At 36.0% G+C, this 19,448-nt stretch overlaps 1 protein-coding gene across 3 annotated transcripts in view; it reads right to left on the reverse strand.

The window, feature by feature from the left end:
• LOC136026429 (glycoprotein-N-acetylgalactosamine 3-beta-galactosyltransferase 1-like) overlaps nt 1-19,448 on the reverse strand; it is a 57,989-nt gene that overhangs the window by 2,996 nt on the left and 35,545 nt on the right. For all 3 annotated transcript variants that reach the window (XM_065703012.1, XM_065703011.1, XM_065703013.1), the window contains exons 5-8: nt 17,447-17,602; nt 15,859-15,997; nt 13,019-13,242; nt 7,712-7,869 (exon numbers count right to left, since the gene is read on the reverse strand). In XM_065703012.1, the coding sequence (XP_065559084.1) occupies nt 7,712-7,869; nt 13,019-13,242; nt 15,859-15,997; nt 17,447-17,602 (677 nt within the window). The remainder of the gene's footprint in view (nt 1-7,711; nt 7,870-13,018; nt 13,243-15,858; nt 15,998-17,446; nt 17,603-19,448) is intronic.

Consider the following 19,448-nt stretch of genomic DNA (forward strand, 5'->3'; position numbering starts at 1 on the left):
GCATCTATATCGCTTGGACTACGCCTGCATAATTTAAGGTGTGTTTAAATGAAAAACCGGCTGAAATCAAATTGCTTCTATAGAATATGACTAGTCACTGGTAAAAAAACGAAGGAAAAAAAAGTTACAAGTCAATTACATCAAGACAATTTATTAAAGCAAATTCATAAATGACAGTGTTGCCATTATTTCTACTTGGTCAAAAATCCCAAAAATGCAGATTATTCACGCCAAACTGCGTTAATCACAAGTTTGCTAACCTAAAGTGCAATGCTACAAGCCTATTGCAGCGTATAACCTCAGACTAACACATTATACCACCTAACATTGTTTAAAATTTCCATTCTTCCATTCCACAAAAAGAGTCCCAAAGATTTAAAGTAAATTTTTGTAAATTTGCTCCAACCAAATATGGGACTTTGGGCTTTTTCGAGCCCCAAATTAGTGGAATATTTCTCTTATTGCAAGCAGGAGCGTAGCTGCAGTATTTTTATTAGGGGGGGGGCAAGAAGGTATGCTATTGAAGTATGTGCTATTTAAGTGGTAATGAAGAAAAGTAACTATACTGTAAACAAGCTTTAAGGTGGGCGAAAGTTAATATCGTATACACTCGACTTTTTCAGCCAGATTCACCACTAATGCAGCAGTACATATCCCCTATCCATTTCCTCCAACCCCAACGCCCAGCACAGGATACTCAATCTCATAACTGAACCAAGCTCTATTCTAATAGCTCCGGGTATCGGGTTATTCATTCGCTCGAAATTTGAATGGATTTTGACTCTGAAAGATTTGATTTTTTGTACTATTTTAATATACATGATTCGTTGAAATATTATTTATGATTTTTTTTTTTTAAATTGATTTGCTTGTGGGCTTCAGCAGAGCATTGAATTCAGCAAGCAATATAAAGCCGAAACAAATATAATGCGCAACACAATAGTAAAGATACAGGATAATTCAAAGAATTACCGCAGATTGTGAAACATTATATTGTGACACATTTCCCACATTTTAACGAATGTATTTCAAATTTGAAAGTATGCGAAAAATAAAGTTAGAATTATTAACTTATCCGTTGGGCATTGTTTGACATATCCTGAAGCCTCTGCTGTTTCTAGGTTGGGATTAAAGGATCATAGCTACGACTACATTTCTCACGGCTGTGGTGGGATTATAGCTAATGAGGCTCGACCCTCCGTCCCTATACAGCAGTGCAAACCCGTCAGCAAACCTCAAAGTGGTGGAGGAGTGTAAACACCATTTAGCTCGAAGCCGAGCAAGATGGTCGCAAACGCGCTCCAGGTGACCCGCAAGATTGGGGTCCTTGCGGTCAAATAGATCCCCATCAAACGTCTATGGATATCAGACCTCGCAAAAATTTTAATATGGCTACGGTGTACCCGGTATGCGACGCGACTTCAAGTATGGCGCCGAAGTTGAAAAATAAGCGAGCCACAGCTATAGATAAACCCTATACCACTATTAGGCAAACAAAATTAAAAATGAACATCGGCTGCTGGAATGTAGGATCTGCCAAAGATGAAACTACTCAAGTCCGCTTCGCGCACGAAATGGAAAGATACAAAATCGACTTACTCTGCCTATCCGAAACAAGAATATGTGGCTCTAGTACAAAAGTCATTACTGCCCTTGAATCACTCCAACAATTCTATCTCGTCTATTAAGGAGTAGAGAACAACTCGGGACTCCATGGTGTAAGATTTCTACGAAGTCAAAGAACCAGAAATGCTCTTCAAGAATGGGAACCAATATTCCCCCGCCTAGCCAGGATTAAAGTAAAAAGCAGCCCAGCTGCCCTTTAATCTATACTGTCAGCTTATGCTCCTATGCATGATGCACTAGACAAAACGAAAATAGATTTTTACACGGACTAAAGACCGTGACTTCAGTTATAGCCGCTCGAGACTACCTAATTGTAGCTGGAGACTTCAATGTAAGAGTGGGACCTAAGAACCAAACCACTAGCATAGTGCTTGGTACATTTGGATCAGGTCAAAGTTGCGAAAACTGTGAAAGGCAAGTCAGTTATACCCTAATGAATCAACTGACTGTTTCCAATACTCTTTTCCAGCATAAGCCAAGCCACCTATTAACTTAGTATTCCAATGATGGCGTTACCAGCCCAAATTGACTGCGTACCCATCCGACAGCGATGGAGAAGCTCTAATCAAGATTCACGTTCTTATAAGGGAACGGATACTGGATCAAAATCTGGGTCAGATCATAAAATGATCATCACAAAAATTCTCGTTCATCTTGCAGCACGTAGAAAGAATAAAACTAAGACTCGCATTAATGGCAGTAAACTCAAGAATGAAACTATCAAACATACCCTGTGTTTAGAACTGACTAACCGCTTTGATGCACCAGATTGTGATTCATTAAGCCTTGAGGATAAATGGAGATCATTCACGACAATTATGTCAGCGACAGCTGGGAAGTTTCTAGGGAACACCAAAGCGAAACGACAACACTGGATCTCTGCCAAAACTCTTTCCTTCGATCAGCCCTGTAGAAGCAATCAAAAACATTCGTAAGCAAATAAAATGCTCGTCACGACTTGATCTTCAACAGATGTGGGAAGAGCCATCACCGCACTGGAAAAAGCAGCCCGAGCTCATGACACCCGGAAGGTTTGTCAGGTTCTCAAAGAAACTACAGGAAAAAGGTAGCTGTGTCAGAAGTTGTCCAAGACAACCAAGGAAAAATCATTTCCTCTCAGAATGATAGGATGATTAGATGGAAATAACATTTCCAATCATTGCTAAATCCCTCTCATTCACCCCCCCCTCCCTGACGATCTTCCTCCATCTGTCAAGGAAAAACCCTATGATGTTGAATTGGGCGCTCCTACAAGAGCCAAAATCTTCAAAACAATAATAACGCTAAAAAATCATAAATCTTCTGGTGAAGATGGCCTTTCTCCTGAACTATACAAGAAATGCCCCAAAGTAACAGCTGAAGAGATCCATGGCATCCTTCAAGACGCATGGAAAACTAATTCCTTCCCAAAGGACTGGAGAACTTCAATTATACTACCTTTTTATAAGAAAGGAGACAAGACTGAATGTAGAGATCACCGAGGAATAAGTCTTATAGATATCACGGTAAAAATATTCAGGATAATTCTCGTGAATCGTTTCAAAAGTGCCCGGAAGAAAAATACCCACGAAAATCAAGTTGGCTTCAAACCAGGCAGAGGCTGCATTAATAATATTTTCGGCACCCGACTTATTATTCAACAGTTCCAAAGGTATAACTTACCTCTACCTTTAATATTCCCTCGACTACACCACGGCCTTCGACTCCGTTACTCGTCACATGCGCTGGAAAATCCTAGAAATCCATGGCATGCCTGTAAAGTTTATTGAACTTATTCAGGCATGTTACTCAGAGTCACAAAGCCTGATAAGAATCTATAGCGAGGAAACTGAAGAATTGCTAGTCGAAAGTAGAGGAAAGCAAGGCTGTGTTCTCTCTCCAATCCTGTTTGGCTATGTATAAACTGGGTACTAGAAAACGCCCTAATGAAACACTGTGGTGCCCAAATTGGAAAAATCTGTCCTTGACCGACTTGGATTACGCTGATGATGTAGAACTCACCTCTAATCCTGAACATGCTCAAAAGATCCTTGATAATATTGTCGAATGGTCAAATCTGATTGGACTTAAAGTAAGCGCAGAGAAAACTAAATTCATGATCATGAATCACCCGACCCAAATATCTTTGAGCGCAAACTTAACAGCTAGAAAGGGTTGAGTGCTTTTCCTACCTAGGCTCCACACTCTGCACTAATGTCCCTTCAGACTTAGACATCCAGCAAAGAATACACAAGGCGCAGTTTACTTTCACATACCTTCGAAAACCCCTTTGGAACCGCCAAGAAATCTCTATTCCGACTAAAAGTCGAATCCATACGGCCATGGTCCGAACCATCCTACTCTATGGATGCGAAACTTGGTCCTTGAAGCTTCAACATGAGAGAGCACTAACTGCCTTCGAACATGGATGCTTACGCCAAATACTCAGAATTCATCGGCAAGATGGTATATCTAGCTCTAATATTCACCAGCTCTGCAAGATTAGAAGAGATGTCACTCCCACCGTTAAAAAGCACCGCTTAGAATAGCTGGTCAGGTTCTGCGGAGACCACTAGAATACCTGCCCCGTCGAATCCTTCTAGCTAAGCCCTACGATTCTTGGAAGAGGCATCAAGGAGGGCAAAAGAAGAAATGGTGGACCCTGATCAAGTCTAGCCTGGATCCCGTTGGTGGCTTCAAGAAATTTGGACATAAATGGTCAGCCCAGTGGCTCCCGTTCGCAGAGCAATTGACAGCAGATCGTGAAACCTGCTCCAAAGATGTCACAAGGATCCTGGATGCCAGGCGAGGCGGAAACCCCCTGACTCCCACGACAAGTCCAAGCAACTAAAGTTTGACATATCCAGAAATCTACAGAATTATAGGCATCATTGCGGCAGAAACCTTAGATTAATTGAAAATTGGTAGGAATGTCTATTGGAAGGGAAAATCGACTCTTAGAGTTTGAAAATTACCTTCCCTTTGTATCTTTGTTTAAAAATGAAGATTTTACAAAAATTACACAAAAGTTTTTCTTGTATAAACCACGGTATGGGAGTATATATTTCCAGAGATGGGGTTACACTTAATATCATTTTTATGTCTATAATTCCCTTCACAGGCAAAGCTCGGTCTCCTAGCAATCCATGATAAAATTGATAACAATAGAAAAAGAGAATGGGTTGGTGCTGCTTATACGTGAATACAACATTTCTAAATTGCGAGAAACGAATAAATATTTAGTTTAAATTCACTTTATTGTGTTCTTATCAGACACTTCGTACAGCTTGCTGATATGCAAATAAATTTCCCATAAGGAGCCCTGGGGATGTGTGAAATGCGACGAATTTCAGTTACAATTCACATTTACGTCAATTCTTTTATGGAGCTGCTTAAAAGAAATCTTTAGCAAAGCGAAAATAGCAAGAAGTCAGCATGGTGTTATATATAGAGGCAGTTCTACATTTATGGGTTAGTATTGTGAACCGGTTAGCATTATGGTTAGTGGTATTATACATAGAGGCAGTTCTAAATTTATGAGTTAGTATTGTGAACCGGTTAGTATTATGGTTAGTGGTATTATACATAGAGGCAGTTCTACATTTATGGGTTAGTATGTGAATCCAAGACGTAAGGAGTAGGACGCTTTTAGCGCTTATTAGCCATTTTGATGACAAATCAGAGATTCAGAGTTTAATTTTTCTTGAAATAAAAATTAAATCAATTAATTGATTCCTGGAGCGGATCCCCCACTACAAAATTCCATGACCAAACTACAATGGGTTTGACCTATCTAGTTGTAGTACCAATATCATTATGAAAAATATTAAGTCTTATTTTCTTTTTCAATGATTTCTTCTTCATTCAGGAAATTATATTCACTGCATATCTACCTTCTTATTTTTCAACGATTCCATTTCTTTCCAATTCGCAGACAGTGAGGGTGTATTCATTTCTACTTTTGAAAGTTTTACAACAAAGAATCTAATCTTGCACTAACAGATTTTAGAAAGTTGAAGCACTTTAAATATCAGGGGAAAAAATTGACCTGAGCAAAATGTGGCGAAACATGAAGCATAGAATATTTTTCAATTTTTCCATTATCTAGACTCACATTCTTACTTGATGGTAAGGTTTCAAAGGCAATATATTTGGAAAAATATTAATGTAGAACTCAGAACATATTATGAAGTGTAATGGACCCCTATTTTTTTGTTTTCCTTATGTTAAAAACGAGAAAGGATTATTTTAAAAAAATATCTGCTAAAAGTCAAAAGCAAATCTGACAATTAAAAGGTGCAAGAGCTTTAAAGTTACTTAATAGATGATATTTTTTCCAAATATTTAATAATTTGGGGGGCAAAAGTTAGTGGAAACGAACTATAAATAAGGAGCAAATCGACCTAATAGCAACCGAAACTCTAAACAATAGAAAATTTGATAATACTTAAAGCATCAAAAGAATTATCTTTTTATGCTGATTCCAAATGTACAAAACTCATTAAGTTTAATGCTACCCATAAAAAAATTAAGAACCTGAGAAAATTTGCCTGATTTTCAAAAAAAATTCAAGCAATCTTGATGAAAATCACACCAGCAGATTCAGCATATCAGAGAATCCCACTGTATCAATTTCAAGTTCCTACCTACAATAATGAGGAATTTTGTGATTTGTGACAGAAGAAAGGTGATAGATGCGTGCTTATTTGTTTGTTTTTTCGGCGGTTACATGTTGAGCAAATAGTCCTAGAACATGGGTATAGGATTTATTTAAACAAGAATTAAAAGTTCTAGAGCCCTCTTTAAGTAACTAAAATATTGAAGGGCAACTAGCACCCCTTCCACACCCCTTTATTCCCCAAAGACATCTGATAAAAATTTTGAGATAACCATTTGGTTCAGCAAAGTTGAAAAGCCTGAACCAAATAGATGGCATAGCTATGTCTTTGGGGATGGCGTTACTCTCCACAGTCCATAAAGAAAGGCCTATAAAATATGCAATTTTTCCATTGTTTAAATAAAGTATTTGTTATTGGGAAACACTCAGAAATTTCTCAGGGAGAACCTTTCTGCGGGAAGGGGGAACTTTCCAGCATGATTTTAAAAACGAACTAAAAATTAACAGAAAAACAAGTTTTTTTTCAACGGAAAGCAAGGAGCAACATTAAAAGTTAAAATGAATATAAATTATTCTGTATATGACGGGGCTGCCCTTCCTCGATCATTGCTCTTTACTATAAGGTTGTAAAGTTCTTTAAAATACTTCTCATTCGAATTCAAGGGGCCCTGTGTTTCAGGAGCCATTCTTAAAGAATTAATTCACAAAGTCAAACTTCAGGGTAAAGAGCGAGGGAAGAGGAAGGAGCAGCCACCCTTATTTACGGAATAATTTCCATACGAAATTTAAAAGGTTAGGTTTATTAACTTGCCCGTCGAACGTTGTTGAATTACGAATATCCAGGAAATATGAACACTGTGACATTTGGACGGAAGGAACTGTCAGGTATTTGTGTTCGGGGACCTCTAAATTCAGTCACCAAGAAAAAAATTAAGAAGACATTGGGGAGAGGGGGTTTTTATATCTAAAACCTTCGTAAGAGTGTGCTTAAAATTTTTAAAATTTTAAGTGTTGTTTCGAAAACAACAGTAGCCATTTGAATTATGACTTACAATCTTACATTCTATAAGTATAAAGATATAGAATATAATATATTTTATGGATACTTATATTTCTATACAAAATTACATTTTATATACGCATATGTTTTATATAACTATATAGAATAAAAACAGAAATTCAGGAATAGTTTTATCAAGAAATATTTTGTTGAGGCAGAACAAAGGAGGGGGCCGAAAGATGGGATAGAATGACTAAGAAAAAGAGAATTCGTCTGGAAGTAATTCAAAGTACCATTTGGTGAAACATAGCAAACTTTTATGCTCCTGTCCTCAAGGGAAACCACATAAGCTTCTCAAAGAACAAAGACAAAAGAAATAACTGGCATCATTACTCTGAAAAATAAATAAAATAAAACGCAGATGATTTTGCAAAGCAGATAAGTAGCCATGACACACCAACATATTATCGGGTTATATAGACATTTACCTCTCGGGAAGGGTAATATATCCATTTCCACCACCAAAAGCTCTTATCAACATGACCTGGGGTTAAATGATGTTCAGGAGTGAAAGGTAAAAATCTATCTTTACCAAATTCATCACGAGAATCACCTGCTCTGACTCCAACATTCTGCATACATTTACCTTAAAAACAAAGAATCATATTTAATAAAGCTCAAAAATATAGGAACTGTGATTGATGGAACAGCGCCATTTACGTCTTCAATGGTGATGAGTTGGTTACAGAGAATACTCACATAAAGCCTCAAGGTTCAATAAATGCATTTCGGGTATTATCAGAGTAAGATGTTCCAAATCAATTCATAATTTATGTTCACATTTCTGAGACTTTTAGCAAACTAAAATTAAAGATGTTATTAAGCTTATTTCTCTCAATAGGCAATGCCATTTTAAAAGTGACAGCATTCCCCAATACAATATCAAACCAGAAAAAAGGCGCTTCATTTAAAAACAGGTTCAGTTGGTAGAAGACAATATTTATAACTTTAAAACAAACTTAAACTATAATTCTTAGCTCTTAACGGGTAGCATCCAACTTTCTTCTACTTCACTCCAATAATTCAAGAGAACACAAATACATACATATGGTACAGAGCATGAATTTATTCTCAGGATGAAGACTCACCATCAATGTATATACTATTCTTCTTAAGCGAGCAACCATGTATGTATGCATTTATATTTTTATATATGTATTTTTTACGAGAAATAGCGCCATATATTTTTTATAATTTGCATTCTGAGATTTTTCGACCCTGAAAAAAAAAATGGGCAGAGTGAAAATTAATTGAGGACTTTAATTTTAGCAAAATATTTTTGACTTGAATGATGGCATATTTATGTACATTTAACAAGAAAATTATATCGACTTTTTCCCAGGGATGGTCGTGTCGCTTTTTGCATCTATGGCGCCTGTGAAACTACATAAGACGACATATGACCCCGAACAGCTAAAGCAAAAGGCATGGAACAAGTGACAGCGAGAATCATACTGAATTGCTAACGAAACTGTTGCATAGCAGTTTTCCACATATATATATATATATATATATATATATATATATATATATATATATATATATATATATATATATATATATATATATATATATATATATATATATATATATATCCCTTAAGGGAGCAACAATATATTGTGATATTTTTGTATATTTATATATTTGTTATATATTTATAAATGTTTTATATTTAATTTAAATCACAAATTATTGAACTTAGAGCAAGGGTGTCCCAAAAATACATCGATTAAAGATTTTACTTCTATACCAAATATATACTTTAGAACAGTTTTTAGCACGCCCTAGGAAGACTGAAAAATTATCTGAAAAAAATATCTTCTTTATTACTCTATATTCTCGATATAAGTAAATTTTTCATCTTAATTTTGGAATGTGGTTTTAGAAATGCAACACAAAGATCATTTTTTGAGTGGATTGGAACTTTCAATTAGAAATCAACATTGTTATCTATCAAACAGTTTGTGGTAACGAACTGTAAGTAAAGAGCAACTCGGCTCAATCGTAACCGGAACTGTGAGTAAGGAGCGACTCGGCTCAATAGTAACCGAAACTCTAGACAATAGAATTTTGATATCAAAAGATACGCCGAAGAATTAGATTTATTTATGCTGATTCTAAATATATAAGATTCATTAAGCTTATTGATACCCATCAAAAGATACGAGCCTTAGAAAATTTGCACTTATCATATTCAGCATAACAGAGAACCTACTGGAGAGGTATCAAGCTACCGTGTTAACGCGTGTTTTTTTCTTTTTTTCCAGGGGTAATGACATCAAACCAATGGTCCTAAAATATCAACAGAGGGCTCACTTGAATGAAAATTAAAAGTTCTAGTGTCTTTTTTAAGTGATCAACAAGATTTGAGGGCAAACAATCCTCCTCTCATGCTCCATGTTTTTACAACATAAATTTCGAAATGAAAATCTTGTTCAGCATAGTTGAATGGTTTAATAGCAATGCTTTTGGGGTGACAAGACCCCGCTAAGCCCCCTGGCAAAAGGACTATAAGTTATTAAGGGCTATAAGCTATTTAATGCCCATTTTTTACAAACGGTATCTGTTATTTGGAAGTATACGGACATTTTCCGGAGTGTGTGGGGGATTTTCTGCTGGAAGAATATTCCATGGGGAGGAAAGTTCCCGGGGGTGAACTTTCCGGAAAATTTTACACTGGGAGAATTTACCAGAATTCCTAAAAAAAAAGTCTTTTTACAAAATAGTCCGACTCAGTTTTACATGTGGAGATGTTAAGGGAGAACTGCCCGGGATAAATTTTCAGCAGGGTTGTAATATTCTGAAGGATTATTTCCATAGGGGGAAAATCTGGAAAAATTTCTCGACGGAGGGGGAATTTCCCGCATGATTTAAAAAATGACCAGAAATTACAGTCTTTCTCAAGAACCAAAGAATTTTTCAAGTAAAATTTATATGAAAAATTATCTGAAAAAATATCTTCTTTATTACTTTATATTCTCGATATAAGTAAATTTTTCATCTTAATTTTGGAATGTCGTTTTAGAAATGCAACATAAAGAGCATTTTTTGAGTGGATTGGAACTTTCAATTAGAAATCAACATTGTTATCTAACAAACAGTTTGTGGTAACGAACTGTAAGTAAAGAGCAACTCGGCTCAATCGTAACTGGAACTGTGAGTAAGGAGCGACTCGGCTCAATAGTAACCGAAACTCTAGACAATAGAACTTTGATATCAAAAGATACGCCGAAGAATTAGATTTATTTATGCTGATTCTAAATATATAAGATTCATTAAGCTTATTGATACCCATCAAAAGATACGGACCTTAGAAAATTTGCACTTATCATATTCAGCATATCAGAGAACCTACTGGAGAGGTATCAAGCTACCGTGTTAACGCGCGTTTTTTTTCTTTTTTTCCAGGGGTAATGACATCAAACCAATGGTCCTAAAATATCAAGAGAGATCTCACAGGGGTAATGACATCAAACCAATGGTCCTAAAATATCAAGAGAGGGCTCACTTGAATGAAAATTAAAAGTTCTAGTGTCTTTTTTAAGTGATCAACAAGATTTGAGGGCAAACAATCCTCCTTTCATGCTCCATGTTTTTACAACATAAATTTTGAAATGAACATCTTGTTCAGCATAGTTGAATGGTTTAATAGCAATGCTTTTGGGGAAACAAGACCCTCCGATGCCCCTGGCAAAAGGGCTATAAGTTATTAAGGGCTATAAGCTATTTAATGCCCGTTGTTTACAAACGGTATCTGTTATTGGGAAGTATACGGACAATTTTTGGAGTGTGTGGGGGATTTTCTGCTGGAAGAATATTCCATGGGAAGGGAAGTTTCAGGGGGTGAACTTTCCCGAAAATTTTACACTGGGGGAATTTACCAGAATTCCTATAAAAAAAAAGTCTTTTTACGAAATAGTCCGACCCAGTTTTACATGTGGAGATGTTAAGGGAGAACTGCCCGGGATAAATTTTCAGCAGGGTTGTAATTTTCTGAAGGATTATTTCCATGGGGGAAAAATCTAGAAAAATTTCTCGACGGAGGGGGAATTTCCCGCATGATTTAAAAAATGACCAGAAATTGAAGTCTTTCTCAAGAACCAAAGAATTTTTCAAGTGAAATCGTCCACAAGAAATTTTCTGGAGAGAATTATCAGCAAGGAAGGAATTGTTCGGCGAATTAAAATGGAATAGTTGTGGGCATCAAGTCATAGCTAATTGTAGAAAAAGCCAAGACATGGAGTCTAATTGAGTGAGAAGAAAAACCTGGCATTAATTTCCCCCCGTTCAAGACCAACGATATCATCTCTCACTTATGCTACACCTCTCATGTTACTCCACAATGCCGAACAAGAGTCAATCTGTTGGAGGTTCTACCATGTTCATCACGCTGGGTTGAGCAAATGTATTTGAACATTAGCAAATATATTTGGTCTTAGGCAGGTTGAACCAAGAATTTAGAATTGAAACATGAGACCAATAATTTGGGGGAGGGGACGCACTCTACGTGTGAGAAAATTTCCATGGAGAAATTTCCTGAGGGGGAGGGAGTTTTTCATAGAGAGGGGGGCAGATTTACCCACATTATTTAAAAACCATTAGACATTCAATAAAAGAACAAGTTTTTTCAGCTGAAAGTAAGGAGCAATATTCAAACTTAAAACAAACAGAAATTATTCCGTATATGAGGGGGGTTTCCTCCTCTTAAATACCTAACTCTTTACGCTTAAGTTAAATATTTTGTCCCAATTCTTGAAGAAAACACGTCCTTGTGTTCCTCCTGCAACACAGAAACTGTTTAATTAGAATCAGAATCTTTAATAAAAGCACTAAAAAACTTTATCGCGACTTCCTCATACACGGAATAATTTCTGTTTCTTTGAAGTCTTGAACCTGCTCCTTCCTTTCAAGTGAAAATCTTGTTCTTAAGAGCTAGGAACAACTTTATTCTCTCGTTTTTTTTTAAATAATTATAAATCAACATTAAGTACAGGGTACTAATTTTCTTTCATTACGAGTAAATACGAACGGTTGTGATTAGTAAGTGCATTACCATCACTGCTCACATTTAAAAATAATTAAAAGAAGGTAGTTCTTTCAATTTACAACAGACGACTATTCTTACATTTTGTAAATTATTTGGTGATTCTCATATCCATTTCCAGTTACTTTTTTTTTACTTTCCTCTTCTTCTCATTCTTTTTCTTTTTGAAAAGTGTTCATTTTCTTGTTTTTTTCTTGTGATAATGCTTGGTGTTACATTTACGATGATGATTTAATAAAGTTCAAGCTCAATATACCGTATCATAGTTACGCGTCAATGAGCCATTTTTGACTCCAGAGAAAATACCCTAGCGGGAAGTCCTAAGGAATCCTTAAGCCAAAACTTCAACTGTGTTTCGGAGAGCATTTACTATTAACTATATATTCCCATTATATGGGCAACAAAATATCCTCAGGGGGCTGGCTTGTAAAGCAGAGTTTTAAGATGGTATTATCATTATTTTCTTTTTCAAACAACCAAAATAAAACTAAGAATTACGTTTTCAGTTTCGAGTATTTATGCCTCTGTAGCATTCAACAAATACCGGAGTTTATATTTATCATTCTGAAAATACAAAATCATGCAAAAATTAATAAAAAAATAAATATAGAAAATAACTAGAATAAAAGAAAATATCCTCGACGACAAAACGCTCAGAGGTGATGTCAAACATTAAATATTTTGGACTAACCCATTTCCACATCTTCAGCGCCACCAGGGTCTTGTCGGCATTTCTTTTTATCTCCAAACGCTTCTTCAATAAAACGCCTCAACGCTTCTCGGCTAAGAACATAACCTGCTCCTCCACTCATATAGCCTTGTCGAACATAAGGCTTGAACTTGTGACCGAAATAAATTGGCTCAGACGCGTTATACAGGCTTAACATATGTCGCAAGTTTTCTACCACCACGAAACTAAAATAAATATACAGGAATTAATTTCAATATTGAAATCATAAAAGCTATTTAGACTAAAAAAATTGTACAGGCATAAAACAGGAAATAACTATATTTTGGTTGACATCAGCCAAGCACGTACGCTGGAGAACCAAATAGCAGCTTGATTTGTTTTTTTACTAACAAGAAAATGATGAATTATTGAATAGTAAGAGCAGTAGTGATCTGTCAACACAGTCTTTATTGATAATTAATTTGTTGTAACAACTAATTTTATGACGAGTGATTATTAATTTGAAACCCGTTTCCGAATGATTCCTAAAAGAGTCAAATAGAATTAACATATGTGTATGCACGGGGTTGGTAAAAGGCTACCTACCTCCCCCCCCCCTGCCATTTCGAAAGACTGAATAAATTCTTGCATAATTTTGATGTTTTCAAAAACTCACAGAACATCAACCTAGCATCTAGAGTATCGCGAAATTGTGGTGGTGGAAATAGCAGTGGTAGCAGTAGTATGAGCAAGGCTGGTTGTTTTTTTTTTTATGGCACTTGGTATTAACCGGAAAACGTATTAACCGGTCCCGCTAATTTGGAAAAAATAGAAAAATTGAAGTATTTTTAAATTACGAACGGTTGATCAGATCTTAATGAAATTTGATTTTTGGAAGGATATCATGTCTCAGAGCTGTTATTTTAAATCCCGACGGGATCCGGTGACATTGGGGGGATATGGGAGGGGGTAACCTAAAATATTGGAAAACACTTAGAGTGGAGGGATCGGGATGAAACTTGTGGGAAAAATAAGAACAAGTCCTAGATACATGATTGACATAACTGGAACGGATCCACTCTCTTTGGGGTAGTTGAGGGGAGGAGGGGTTTAATTCTGAAAAATTAGAAAAAATGAGGTATTTTTAACTTACGAACGGGAGATCGGATCTCAATGAAATTTGATATTTAGAAGGATATCGTGTCTCAAAGCTCTTATTTCAAATCCCGACCGAATCTGGTGATATTGGGGGGAGTTTGGTGTGGGGGAACCTAAAATCATGGAAAACGCTTAGATTGGAGAGATCGGGATGAAACTTGGTGGGAAAAATAAGCAGAAGTCTTAGATACGTGATTTACATAATTGGAACGGATCCACACTGTTGGGGGGGGGGTAATTCTGAAAAATTAGAAAAAAATGACGTACTTTGAACTTACGAAGGAGTGATCGGATCTTCATGAATAAAATTCTTAATGAAATTGAATTAATCTTGAATCTTAATGAAATTGAATTAATCTTGAATCTTAATGAAATTGTATATTTAGAAGGACCTCGTAACTCAGATCTCTAATTTTAAATCACAACCGGATCCAGCGTAATTGGGGGGGGGGGGCAGTTAGGGGACCGAAAATCTTAGAAAATACTTAAAGCGGTGAGATCAGGATGAAACTGGATGGGAAGAATAAAAACCTGTCTAAGATACGTGACTGACATAGCCGGAACAGATCTCTTCTCTTTGGTGGAGTTGGGGGGGGGGGGTAATTTTGAAAATTGAGGTATTTGTAATTTACGAAAGGGTGATCAGGGCTTAATGAAATTTGATATTTAGAAGGATCTTGTGCTTTAAAGCTCTAATTTTAAATTCCGACCAGAATCTGTGACATTGTTGGGGAGTTGGAGGGTGAAACCGGAATTTTTGGAAAACGTAAAAATTGGGGTATTTTTATCTTACGAATAGGTGATCGGATCTTAATGGAATTTGATATTTTGAAGGAATTCATGTCTCAGAGCTCTTATTTCCAATCCCGACCAGATCTTTTGACATGGGGGGGAGTTGGAGGGGGAAATCTTGGAAAATACTTGGAGTGGAGGAATTGGGATGAAGCTTGGTGGATAGAATAAGCAAATGTCCTTGATACGTGATTGAAAAAAACCGTACCGGATTTGCTCTATTTCGGGGAGTTGGGGGGAGGGGTTCAGTGATTTGGCGAGTTTGGTGCTTCTGGACGTGCTAGGACGATGAAAATCGGTAGGAGTGTCAGGGAGCTGCATAAATTGACCTGGTAAAGTAGTTTTCCCAGATTGGACCATCTGGGGGGCTAAAGGGAGAGGAAAAATTAGGTATTGACAACTTACGAGTGGGTGATCGGATCTTAATGAATTTTGATATTTAGAAGCACATCGTGACTCAGAGCTCTTATTTTAAATCCTGATCGGCATTAAGCCTCTTATTTTCCTTTTAAATCAATCTATTGATTCATAGAATTTTGTTAGAGCTAATACCATATGATCTTTTGGCTCTTAGCTCTTCTTGCCTCGTCACAAGTGCCATATGAGCTCTTAGCTCTTGTTTTTTTTCTTTTTTTGCATAACAATAATTTTATTTTTATGGTTAAATGCTCCACATCTAAAATCATTATTCTGAAATGACCGCATTATTCTGAAATTTTGCCATGATACTACGCAGGAGCATGGGAGCCCTGAAAGAACACAGAAAAGGGGGAACTCCTTCCGTTCGCCTTGTTGACTTAAATGGGGCACTTCATCGCAAAATTTTGTGATTAAATGAGCCCTCTATCGACATTTTAAGCTGTTGCGGAGAGTGTGATGATTCACTTTCTAAAAGAAGAAGGGAAACTTACGTGTCGTCATCAGCCTTCATGAACCAGTCATACTCCTTTTGATATCTGTCATAGACATATTTAAAAGCTTCTCTTGTTTTCCCCCACAGGTTTTGACGTCCCTCTCCCACAGGAAGCTTAATTGCTGGCAAAGTTGGATCTAAAGAAAGAACAGATATTTAGGATATAAATTTTTAAATAAGAAAAAGAGAACAACTGGTAGACGAACAAGATTTCAAAATGAAGAGAAGGCATGGAATCTAGATCTACTATTTCTTATTTTTCAGTTTTCTACGGAAAAGAATCTCTATTTTCAACAAAAACATTATAAAATTAACAGTCTATAGACTCAATGGCTGATTTGATAATCTCTACATCATACTAAACCAAGTCAATTAATTTAAAACATGGATTTTCCTGTCAAAACTAAATGGAACAAATAAATTGAAGAGGAATTCAGCCACCTTCAAAGATTAAAAATATCCAGACAATGGTTTTCATCAAGCCAGTGAGCCATTCTACCTACCTTTAAAGACAAATCACCAGGAAATCCAGAATTAATTAAATCCGGAGATTCAGTAATTCCGAACATACATAAACATTACGTGGCAAGTATAAAAAGTAAATACTTTTGCAGACGACAACAAAAAAGGCCTGTTTGATAGATGGCTTCATTAAGATAGATGGCTTCATTAAGATTGGCTTCATTAAGATTCATGATAGATGGCTTCATTAAGATAGATGGCTTCATTAAGATAGATGGCTTCATTAAGATTGGCTTCATTAAGATTCATGATAGATGGCTTCATTAAGATTTTCAAAGGTTAGATCAGCACAATAGTGTTGTGCCAAAATGCATGAAGTATATACAGATTGGAATATTCAGTATATACAGAAGTATATACAGATTGGAGATTGATAAACTACAATTTTAGGATACCTCTCAGACACCCTTTATATTATACCACCATATAGCCAGCTGGAGTTCTGCCACAAACAGATCAATCGATGTGCTCCCCAGAAAAACTTAGAATATTCAGACAAAAAAATAATAAATATAACTTTCTTTGCGTTTTACGCAAACCCTGCTGAAAAAGATCCTTAATTGAGCCCATTTTCACTTAAATCTCTCTCACATCTTTAACTTTGTTAACCCGTTTCCCACTTTCTAACAAAGTTTTCTGCACCATTCATTACTTGATTATACTCCACTGGTCTTGCCAATAAAATAATAGCAAGTTGTTGAATGAATAGCGAATAGCTCATTCAGAAGACAATAACCCTCAAGAGACAGCATTACTTCACAAGATTAGAAAAGGCAAATGAAATAATACTGTCACTTAGTAAAGGTGATGATAACTCTAAAAAATTCTCGAGTGAGAATTTTTACACCTACAGAGCTTATGATATGCCTGCAGTTCTCAGTAGTTCTGCATACATAGCTGCTTACAAGGGGTTAGAGAGGAGATGAAATCGTTCAGAAAAGGTTCAGAAACCCCCCTAGAAAAACTACTAAGTTTGTGGTCTAAAGAAATTTAACCATTTTTGTTCTTAATGCCCCTTCCTCAGGAAACGAATAAAGACTTTAAAAAAAAAACAAAAAAGACACCTTCTTCAGAGCTCATAAAAACAAGAAGATTGCACCGCTTTCCCCATGTCTTTTTGACATGAATTGCTTTCTTTTCGTGGTTTTGAGGTCCAGTCATCACCCAGCATAGGACTCTGACATGCTGTCCTAAACGTCGCGCTTCAGTATCATTGAAGCCTGAAAGAGAAATGTACCTTTAAAAACATTAAATCCAAGAGAAGGATAACTGAAGGGGCTTCTCAAATTATTTCAGAACGTTTTCACTGAATTTTACTAGCAGAAGGTAAATTTCCTCTAAAATGAAACCCAAACAAAAATGAGGTCGTATTTTAATTTCTCCAGTTTTGCTGGATTTGGTTATAGTTATGTGCATTAACTTAAGCGAAGGGGCGGGGCTTAAGGAAGAGTGCCATCAAAATAAGACTTGGTTTGTTTATGAAAAGAGGGGGCCAAATAAACGGGGCATAAAAAAAGGAAGCAATCTGGATTTTCAGAGGCGTGCTCCACATCTTTGAAGTTTTGTCATAGCATTAAAAACCAAATTTTATTGAAGTTTATAGGAAAAAGACAATCATTTTCTTTAGAATAAATATACTTGTGACTTCCAATTCAACTTAACCATTCTAAAATACCACTTTACTTCTTCGATAATCTTTCTATTTATTCTATTTTTTTCGTAAGTACAAAAATTTTGCAGCTAAGAAATGTCGATGGGTCATTTTTAAAGCAATCTGTTCCATGCACAAATAAAATCCTAGCCTTTAGGATATTGTTGGGGGCAGTAACTCCACTCTCGTTTGTGGTAATTTCTGTTGGTTTCAAATTTGACTAGATTATTTTGTTTTCCAAGAAAAGTACTTTCGTTTCCAATTTTTTTTTTTTTAGAAAGGGTGGATCTCCTTTCTTTTCATAGATATGCCTGATTTAATGAATTTATGTGTATATTTTGCAAAGCTGCTCATAGTTCACACTTAGGGGCAAGAAGGTTTGTTTCTCTTGTCGTTGAGCAAGGTACAGTGTAATGAGCTCAAGCGGAGTTTTACCGTCTGTGTCATCAGAGAAGACTATCCGAAACTACAAGGCCAAGTTTCATTTATTCGAGCCATGCTTCCACTTTTAAGTGGAAAGCTCCGTTCTAGCAGGCAAGGAAGTAGGCAATGGTTTCAATTGTGTTACGGGAGCAATATTCCGGTTTCGTCCTGTTGACTTTCCCAGTCCTCCGACTTAACAATCTTAGTTCTTTCTGAGATATTAGTTACGCCATTTTGAAATACAGTGTGTTCAAGTTCAACATCCCCCTCAATATTCTCTGATAGTTTCAACTTAATAGCCTAAAAAAAATCTTAAGATACTGAAGATACGTCCTTTTGACAAACTTAGATGGAAATCGTGTCTTTTGATTTAGTTTAACCTAGTAAAATATTATAGCTTCGAAGTTTAAATATTCAGAAATCAAATAACTTCTAAATAATGATAAAACTTTTTATAATCTCTTCTGCAATCTAATCAAAACTTCCGTATCTATCTGAAAAGAAAATAAAAATAAATAAAAAAAATTGGGAAACAATTACCAGACATCCTGATTTCATAATAGAAGTTCCGATTTTTTTCCCTAAAGCTTGTGATTTTTACATTTATTATATTTTAGAAATTCAATGCCATGAAAAGAAAACGAGACTTGCAGTATTTTATATCCAAAAATGAGCCCTACTCTTAGAAATAATAGTTGACGCAATGAACCGTTTCACAGATGTTCCTCAACTACAGTAAATACGAACAGTCTTAATAAAGCTAAAAAAAAGAAGGTGTGTACAGAGATTGATGATTACTTTGTACACACTGAACCTATTTTAAAAGTTCTCTAATTACACGCTGACCAATTTTAACCCTTGGATCACAGTTTCTGCAACACTCCACAGGGTTTTGGCACCCAAATTCTTGTTGTTATTGTTGTGCTAGAAATTATCACTTTAACACTATCACTATACTTACTTCACTATACTTATCACTATACAATTATCAC

The sequence above is a fragment of the Artemia franciscana genome, chromosome 4 (genome assembly GCF_032884065.1).
Source record: "Artemia franciscana chromosome 4, ASM3288406v1, whole genome shotgun sequence".
NCBI classification, from domain to species: Eukaryota; Metazoa; Arthropoda; class Branchiopoda; order Anostraca; family Artemiidae; genus Artemia; species Artemia franciscana.